Source organism: Oncorhynchus kisutch, linkage group LG22, assembly GCF_002021735.2.
Source record: "Oncorhynchus kisutch isolate 150728-3 linkage group LG22, Okis_V2, whole genome shotgun sequence".
Classification (NCBI taxonomy): domain Eukaryota; kingdom Metazoa; phylum Chordata; class Actinopteri; order Salmoniformes; family Salmonidae; genus Oncorhynchus; species Oncorhynchus kisutch.
In genome coordinates, this window is record NC_034195.2 from 26,724,599 (window position 1) to 26,734,208 (window position 9,610).

At 40.7% G+C, this 9,610-nt stretch overlaps 1 protein-coding gene across 1 annotated transcript; it reads left to right on the forward strand.

The window, feature by feature from the left end:
* Nucleotides 1-233: 233 nt before the first annotated feature.
* LOC109867549 (arrestin domain-containing protein 4) lies at nucleotides 234-9,072 on the forward strand. Its single transcript, XM_020456757.2, has 9 exons — nucleotides 234-461; nucleotides 588-885; nucleotides 6,087-6,156; nucleotides 6,348-6,495; nucleotides 6,818-6,920; nucleotides 7,062-7,318; nucleotides 7,540-7,702; nucleotides 7,863-8,017; nucleotides 8,135-9,072. Exons 2-9 carry the CDS (start codon nucleotides 600-602, stop codon nucleotides 8,159-8,161), a joined length of 1,209 nt encoding a protein of 402 aa, XP_020312346.1. The 5' UTR covers nucleotides 234-461; nucleotides 588-599; the 3' UTR covers nucleotides 8,162-9,072.
* Nucleotides 9,073-9,610: the final 538 nt, after the last annotated feature.

Here is a 9,610-nt window from a genome sequence, read left to right on the forward strand (position 1 = left end):
TATCATGCGTGATGGTAAATATCGTACTTTTTTGGCTGTGTACAGTCCGTCATCACAGTGAAAATTCTGTCCAATGGTAGAGCCTATACGTTCCAAAGTCAAACCCAATTATTGCGTATACTTGGGTGTAATCATTAGTCCAAAACTGGAGTTTCTATTGGAGAAATTCAGACAGGTCCCTCCCCGTTTCGTTCTGTTTGCTTCCGTTTAAGAATGTTTTTCAACAGAATCCGCGTAATGAATACGCCCCTGAGCTCTCTGGGTGTAGCTAAATCATTCGCTCTGCAACCCCGCTTTCTCTGGACAGCGTGGGAAATTGGCCCAATTACTGTAATGTAAAACAATGATCATGTCAGTTGTGTTTGACCTATTCTATTGAATGTTTCTCATGAAATGTGTTACTAGCTGGTCCGTTGCCAAATTCGAGTTTGACGTTCCCATATCGAATCCCAGGACAACAGGTAAATTTAAGATTTTCATATTTCTAGTCTAGTCGATAGGCAATCTATTCTAGTGAGAACGTTAGAGCTTCTGATCATCATCATTATAGACTTATGTATAAAACCACCTGTCTCCTTTTACATAAGTAACGTCCAACGATGGCTGACAAAGTGAAGGTATTCTGTATCATGTTCAACAATGAAGACAAGCGTGAATACAGTCCTGGTGAAGTTCTCTCTGGACACGTTGTAGTCGAGGTGTCGACTGGTGTGTCGGTACAAATCAAAGCTGTCAAAATATCGACCAGAGGATGTGCCCAGGTCTGTTGGGGTGAAGGGACTCGAAAAGCATCATCACCGAGCAGTGCTGTTATAGCAAACACATCATCTCAGTGTGAGCAGGTGGAATACTTCTGCATATCTCAAACTCTCAAAGAAACATCAGGTACTGATCTGATTTTGAAACCTGGTCTCAGAGCATTTCGTATTATTCTGTACATGAATTTGAACACTTAATTTAGTGTGATATTTTTCGTATGGTATGTATTAATTTGTGGACATCCATAATCCATTTTGTATGATATGTTAAGAGTTTGCTAAATGTATAATATGTCATGAATTCCAATTTGCTGCGGCTAACGTTAGCTAGGCTGGGGGTTAGCTAAAAGGATTGTGGTTAGGGGAAGGGTTAGCTGGCATGCTAAGTAGTTGTAAGTAGCTAAAAATTTGCTAAAGTTGTCTGATGAAATTCGAACATGCAACCTTTGGGTTGCTAGACATTTGCTAGGCTTTGAAATGGTGTTTTATTTTACATTGGATAAAAGTAGAGACTCCGAGCTACAAAATGGTATATTATACACTGCCGTTGAGCAACAATGAGAACGTAATTCTGCTTTGAAAGTTGATAAACTTGTAACCCCAGTTTCTTTTTATTGAATTTTTTGTTGAGAAAATGGCCCTGACATGTTTTTGGTAGACCTACTGGATAGCTCTTCTTTGTCTACACCTATTCAGCATCATTCACATCCTCTTAAGGCTTAGCCCCACCCATCTCTTTACAATAAAGAAAAACTCCAGGTAAAAATACACTATCTTTACCTATATCCTAATCTGACCTATTCTGAAAGTGTCCAGATAAAAATACTGTATAAATACTTTATAATTATTAGATTACGCTTACCCAAATCAAATCAAATGTATTTATATAGCCCTTCTTACATCAGCTGATATCTCAAAGTGCTGTCAAGAAACCCAGCCTAAAACCCCAAACAGCAAGCAATACAGGTGTAGAAGCACGGTGGCTAGGAAAAACTCCCTAAAAGGCCAAAACCTAGGAAGAAACCTGGAGAGGAACCAGGCTATGAGGGGCGGCCAGTCCTCTTCTGGCTGTGCCGGGTGGCTATTATAACAGAACATGGCCAAGATGTTAAAATGTTCATAAATGACCAGCATGGTCAAATAATAATAATCACAGTAGTTGTCGAGGGTGCAACAAGTCAGCACCACCTCAGGAGTAAATGTCAGTTGGTTTTTCATAGCCAATAATTGAGAGTATCTCTACCGCTCCGGCTGTCTCTAGAGAGTTGAAAATAGCTGGTCTGGGACAGGTAGCACGTCCGGTGAACAGGTCAGGGTTCCATAGCCGCAGGCAGAACAGTTGAAACTGGAGCAGCAACACAGCCAGGTGGACTGGGGACAGCAAGGAGTCATCATGCCAGGTAGTCCTGAGGCAAGGTCCTAGGGCTCAGGTCCTCTGAGAGAAGGAGAGCGAGAGAATTAGAGAGAGCATACTTAAATTCACACAGGACACCGGATAAGACAGGAGAAGTACTTCAGATATAACAGACTGATCCTAGCCCCCCGACACAAACTACTGCAGCATAAATATTGGAGGCTGAGACAGGAGGGGTCAGGAGACACTGTGGACCCATCCGATGAGACCCTCAGACAGGGCCAAACAGGCAGGATATAACCCCACCCACTTTGCCAAAGCACAGCCCCCACACCACTAGAGGGATATCTTCAACCACCAACTTACCATCCTGAGACAAGGCCGAGTATAGCCCACAAATATCTCCGCCACGGCACAACCTAGGGGGGGCGCCAACCCAGACAGGAAGATCACATCAGTGACTCAACCCACTCAAGTGACGCACCCCTCCTAGGGACGGCATGGAAGAGCACCAGTAAGCCAGTGACTCAGCCCCTGTAATAGGGTTAGAGGCAGAGAATCCCAGTGGAGAGAGGGGAACCGGCCAGGCAGAGACAGCAAGGGCGTTTTTTTGCTCCAGAGCCTTTCCGTTCACCTTCACACTCCTGGGCCAGACTACACTCAATCATATGACCTACTGGAGAGATGAGTCTTCAGTAAAGACTGATAGGTTGAGACCGAGTCTGCGTCTCTCACATGGGTAGGCAGATCATTCCATAAAAATGGAGCTCTATAGGAGAAAGCCCTGTCTCCAGCTTTTTGCTTAGACATTCTAGTGACAATTAGGAGGCCTGCGTCTTGTACGTGTAGGTATGTACGGCAGGACCAAATCGGAAAGATGGGTAGGAGCAAGCCCATGTAATGCTTTGTAGGTTAGCAGTAAAACCTTGAAATCAGCCATTGCCTTAACAGGAAGCCCGTGTAGGGAGGCTAGCACTGGAGTAATATGATAAAAAATGTTGGTTCTAGTCAGGATTCTTGCAGCCGTATTTAGCACTAACTGAAGTTTATTTAGTGCTTTATCCGGGTAGCTGGAAAGTAGAGCATTGCAGTAGTCTAACCTAGAAGTAACAAAAGCATGGATACATTTTTCTGCATCATTTTTAGACAGAAAGTTTCAGATTTTTGCAATGTTACGTAGATGGAAAAAAGCTGTCCTTGAAACAGTCTTGATATGTTTGTCAAAAGAGAGATCAGGGTCCAGAGTAACGCCAAAGTCCTTCACAGTTTTATTTGAGTTGACTGTACAACCCTCAAGATTAATTGTCAGATTCAACAGAAGATCTCTTTGTTTCTTGGGACCTAGAACAAGCTTCTCTGTTTTGTCTGAGTTTAGAAGTAGAAAGTTTGCAGCCATCCACTTCCTTATGTGTGAAACACAGGCTTCTAGCGAGGGCAATTTTGGGGCTTCACCGTGTTTCATTGAAATGTACAGCTGTGTGTCATCCGTGTAACAGTATAAACTTTACGTCCGTCCCCTCGCCCCGACCTGGGCGTGAACCAGGGACGCTCTGCACACACCAACAGTCACCCTCAAAGCATCATTACCCATTGCTCCACAAAAGCCACGGCCCTTGCAGAGCAAGGGGAACCACTACTTCAAGGTCTCAGAGCAAGTGACGTCACCGATTGAAACGCCACTAGCGCGCACCACGGCTAACTAGCTAACCATTTCACATCGGCTACATCAGCATAGCGTTGAAAGTTAACTTTATGTTTTCAAATGACATCCCCAAGAGGTAAAATATATAGTGGTCCTTTAACGGAACCTTGAGGAACACTGAAATTTACAGTTGATTTTTCAGAGGACAAACCATTCAGAGACAAACTGATATCTTTTCGACAGATAAGATCTAAACCAGGCCAGAACTTGTCCGTGTAAACCAATTTGGGTTTCCAATCTCTCCAAAAGAATGTGGCGAATGATGGTATCAAAAGCAGCACTAAGGTCTAGGAGCACGAGGACAGATTCAGAGCCTCGGTCTGACGCCATTAAAAGGTAATTTACCACCTTCACAAGTGCAGTCAGTACTATGATGGGGTCTAAAACCAGACTGAAGCATTTCATATACATTGTTTGTCTTCAGAAAGTTGCTGCGCAACAGCTTTTTCAAAAAATTTTGAGAGGAATGGAAGATTCGATATAGGCCGATAGTTTTACAAATATTTTCTGGGTCAAGGTTTGGCTTTTTCAAGAGAGGCTTTATTACTGCCACTTTTAGTGAGTTTGGTACACAGCCGGTGGATAGAGAGCTGTTTATTATGTTCAACATAGGAGAGCCAAGCACAGGAAGCAGCTCTTTCAGTAGTTTAGTTGGAATAGGGCCACTAGCGCGTATGCAGCTTGAAGGTTTAGAGGCCATGATTATTTTCATCATTGTATCAAGAGATATAGTACTAAAACACTTGAGTGTCTCTCTTGATCCTAGGTCCTGGCATAGTTGTGCAGACTCAGGACAACTGAGCTTTGGAGGAATACGTAGATTTAAAGAGGAGTCTGTAATTTGCTTTCTTATGATCATGATCTTTTCCTCAAAGAAGTTCAAGTTCACCCAGACACTTATCTAAATGTATGGGTCATGTGAAATAAATACTATAACCCCCTCCCCCCACACACACAGACATCTAGCTAAGTGGATGGGTCACTATTGTCTGGACATGTACATGTGTTCATTAAATACAATAGATGGCCATAATTACCCCCAGACACACCTGGCTAACTTGATGGGTCATGTAATCATTCTCTTGCAAAGTGGTATTTTTTTGTTTACATGTAGCTAGCTAGCTAAACATTTTACCATAATCCCAATCCGTAGCTACAGTACAAACGGATTGTCATAGCTAGCCACTATGCATGACATGCTGGAGTATGAATCTGCAGGTAGCTAAACGCTAACCAACTAGGTGCAATGTTAGCTAGCTAGCTAACATTAGGCTATAACTAGCAATTTCAAATATAATTAATATTTTTACACAGATCATACACAAATGTATCTAGCGAGCCAGCAAACAAATGTACGCTAACTAGCAAACAGTAAGCTTTAACTTGCAATAAAAATGACTTTCTGACAAAATTAGAAACGTATAATCTGAAAAAGTAGCAAGACTCGTACCCGTATACATGGATGAACGCTTCACGGCAGCGTCTCTTTTCCGTTAGGTTTGTAGCTAGCTACAGCTTGTTGTGTTGAGTAACTCTGGTTCACACTGACCTTGTGCAGAAAAGTAGTCCATCAAAACTTTTTCCCACTGAACTTTGTTGATAGCGCCTGCTATATTCTGGGCAGCAATGTTGAGAGCAGTAGCAGCACTTTTGCAGATCTCTATGGCTAACGTTATATCTTTAAAAAAATCAGCAGTAGCAAGGATTATCTACACATACTGACCAGCTCATGTTATAGAAAGAAGCATGCTTCATGGCAGACCAATCCGAACTCATCTGTCCAAACTATCCATTATCTCAGCCAATCATGCTAGGGGAAAGGTTCCTGTCTTTTCCGTGGCTAAACCAACTAGGCTTGTAATTTTACCATTGTTTTTGTATTTACAGATTGCATAGTTGTTTGTTAATAAGGCATATGAAAGCTAACATGCTAAGTAGTTCCCAAGAACAAATAAATAATAGTTGAAAAGTTGCTAAAGTTGTCCATGCTGAGATTCGAACACGCAACCTTTGAGTTGCTAGACGTTCACGTTATACAGCTACCCATCCATCCATCCATCCATCCATCCATCCACCCTCTAGATTACTATGTTATATCTAGTCTGAGACCAGGCTGGATTTTGATGTAACAAAGAATTTTATCAAGGCTGTAATGTACACTACCTTTAGGAAGTTATGGAATCGCTAGACCTTTAGCAGGCCCTATGCTTTCCAGTCAGTGATTATAATAAAATTGTTGTAAAATATTTGACTGAATTGTCTTTTGTTTCAGATGGTGAGGAATTCATCAGTCTTGATGAAGGGCATTATGAGTTCCCCTTTCATGTGGAGCTCACTCAAACGTGAGTGAGAACTTTTCAGGCGGTATAGGAAATGATGCAATCAAAGCTTGATTTGCCTCATGATGATGTCTGGCTACTGTATTAACTGCAACAGCTAATGGAGACTTTCATTGTACACTTTTCAGCATGCCTGAACTAATTAGGCTTTTTTGTCAAATTAATAATGAGTGACATTCCATAATGTCTTCCAGGCCCCTTGTTACCTCTTTTAAGGGGAAGTATGGGAGTGTTTGCTATGAGGTGACTGCTGTATTACAGAGGCCCTTGAATCAAGATCAAACTGTCAACAGAGAATTCTCTGTTATCAGCCATGTTGATGTCAATTCCCCATGGTTACTGGTGAGTGATAAGTTGATTGCATTGGCACGTCAGTTTTTGTGTGTTTTGTATGTTTTGTCCTACTGTATGTTTTTAACCATTTTGTGAGTTGGATGGAAAGGATGGTCAGTTTGGTTTTCATACATGCAACACATTGGCTCTCAACCGTCTTGCTGTCTATTAAAACATAGATGACACCTTTCAGATTTTCAAGTCTGACTGTGGGAACTTCTTTTAAATGTTGTTGGTGTGTCCGACAGTAACCACAAAACATTTAGCAAAATGTTAAGTGAAAGTAGCATTCTTGGAAATCTCCCTTGACTCGTTTGTCATTATTTTGCAGTCCTCTGTGTCTACAAACAACAAGAAGATGATTGGCTGTTGGATTTTTACCTCAGGCCCCATCTCTCTGAATGTCAATATCAACAGAAGGGGCTACTGTAACGGTAAAAATGTTTCTAAAGTTTGTTTTTCATCATTCATGTTATAATGAATGAAGATGTGCTGTCTCTAATAACAACAGTTAAATTATAGTTCAATGTCCTCAAGATTCATCTTTTTCCTCAAGATTAATTTCTTCATTCTAGGAGAGTCAATCCCCATCTATGCTGTGATTGAAAACTTTTCTTCTCGACTCATCGTGCCTAAAGCAGCTATCTACCAAATACAGACCTTCATGGCAAATGGCAAAACAAAAAGTCATACAAAGTTGGTTGCCAGTGTGAGGGGTAACCACATTCCATCAGGCTGCACAGACACCTGGAATGGAAAAACACTGAAGATCCCACTTGTCTCTGCCTCAATTCTCAACTCTTCAGTCATCAGAGTGGAATACTCCCTGGTAGTGAGTGCCCTTTTCTATGGATACTTTGTTACTCTAATCTATTAAATTGTTAAAGTGTGGTAAATAATGCCATTGTAGACTACGTTGTGTTGTTATATCATCTGCATGTTTTTTCCTTTGTGTGTATGCTACAGTAAGTAATAGGTAAATAAGGTGATTTCAACTAAGTCAGCATTCAGATGGTATAATGTATGCCTGCTTATTTCCTTTCCTATGTGGAGGTCATGGCACAGATACCAGGTGCTAAGAAACTCAAGGTGGAGCTTCCCATTGTGATTGGTAGTATACCATACAATGGCCTTGAAAGCAGAAGCTCCAGCTTGAGCAGGCACTTCAGCATGGACATGAGCTGGCTCGCACTGGCGCTTCCTGAAGTGCCTGAAGGTAAGGAGAGGCATTACAAAAATGCTCTCACACACACATATGAACTCCCGTTTATTGTCATGGTCTACCTTCATGTATTTGTGTTGAAGCTTTCACCAACACAGTCTTGAGTAGATACAAAGTTGATTCTGACGTTGTTTACCTTCTGGTTAATCCCCAGCCCCCCCTAACTACGCAGATGTGGTGTCTGAGGAAGAGTTTGAACTGCACAGCCCCTCTTACTCTCAGTCCGAGGAGTTAGAGAGACAGCTTGGTGGACCAGCCTTTGTTTACATCCAGGAGTTCAGGTTCCAGCCTCCACCACTGTACTCTGAGGTGAGTTCTCACATTTGGTGTCTCACATTGTTAACTAAACATTTGACTTATTCTGAGTAGTGCTTCAGGCTAAATGTTACGTTTCTGCTTTCTAACAACGGTCTTCATTCATAACAGGTAAATTCCCACCCAGTCCATAGTTAGGCTAAATGTTGAGCCTCTACATCATCTGTTAAAGAACCAAAGTGATGCCTTTGCCTTCAAATTGCAATGTTGCACAATATTTATATTGTGGTGGAAAGAGTGTAATATAGAGTGATCAAGTCGTGAACTAATTAAACTTTGGATTTAAAGCAGATTAACAGTATTTTTTTGAATGATTATATACTAGGCTGTGTTGAGAAATGGAGCCTGCTCTTTACATGACTGTTATTAGAAATTTAATTACTGCACAGCACATTGTTGTAGCAGGTAGGTGCAACATAATATAAGATAACACACCTTATCTACTGTATATAATGTAAAGCACTTTGAAAGCTACTGAAACAGATTTTGTTGTTGAAATCTACAATAGATTTATTCCTGTATGTTGTGAATCCTTTCCTGTTCAGGGTGTATAATATAACATGGCCATTATTTTTGATACATTGTAACTAAAACGTTGAAAATGTCTGAGCAGAAAGAGTCCTATGCTTTGATAGTTCAAAAGTTACGCAAAGGTATTCATTCCAGGTGGATATTTTGACCTTGGAGTTGTTACTTCTCAGAATATATTGCCTTATCTGAAATGTAACTGATGTTGAGTTTACATTGTTGGTTTTGAATTGTGAGTGCCTAGGGAAAACCTTGGATCATGCAGTGTTGTGAATGTTTATCAGGTACAGACGTATGTATATATGTTAGTTATCATGTTGCTATTTACCAGTTTATCTATTGAAATGTATACTTTTGCAGGATGAATACAAAGACATATTACCATACTACTGTATGTGTTAGATTGTATCAGAATGGCATGTTGCTATTCCATACATCAGTCAATCTGAACCCAGTGGGTTTCTGTTAAACTTTCATTTTTGTAATTTTACAAAAAGTTTGAATTAAATAATTTGAAAATGCTTATATTGTTCACTTTTATTTCTTCCTCTATCAAAAACACAACATTTGATGTTTAACTTAAACTTAATCTGCATTGTCATCAGTTTAAACAGTTAAACATTACCATCCACAAGCTAACCAGTGAATGCGCAAGTGTATTGTGAAATACAAACAAGGTTGAAAATGCACTTAGTACTTCAAGCACAGTTCTAGCCCTGACTAGTTATGAACAAGAATAAGAGGCTGTTATTCAGATTCCCGACCCAACATTTTTGATGGGGTTCCAGATGATTTATTTGTGACGTTAGTGGTCAGCTGCCTCCCAGCAGCACAGAGTAAACAGGACAGCCACAAGGGACACAGATCAGCCTTGTAAACAGCCATGTAAATCACTGAACAACGTGGGGAAACACACCACAGATATCCATCTCACCTGTCAGAGGGAAGCTACGCTACATAAACACAATATGTAAAGTGTTGGTCCCATGTTTCTTGGCTGAAATAAATAAAATAAATCCTTGAAATGTTCCATATGAACAAAAAGCTTAATTCTCTCAA

Excerpts from the sequence above, each read along its gene's own strand:
- LOC109867549 (XM_020456757.2), top strand. The coding sequence starts at position 600 with ATGGCTGACAAAGTGAAGGTATTCTGTATCATGTTCAACAATGAAGAC. Across the intron at positions 6,157-6,347 it reads CATGTGGAGCTCACTCAAAC|GCCCCTTGTTACCTCTTTTA; the intron begins GTGAGTGAGAAC and ends AATGTCTTCCAG. Across the intron at positions 6,496-6,817 it reads TCAATTCCCCATGGTTACTG|TCCTCTGTGTCTACAAACAA; the intron begins GTGAGTGATAAG and ends ATTATTTTGCAG.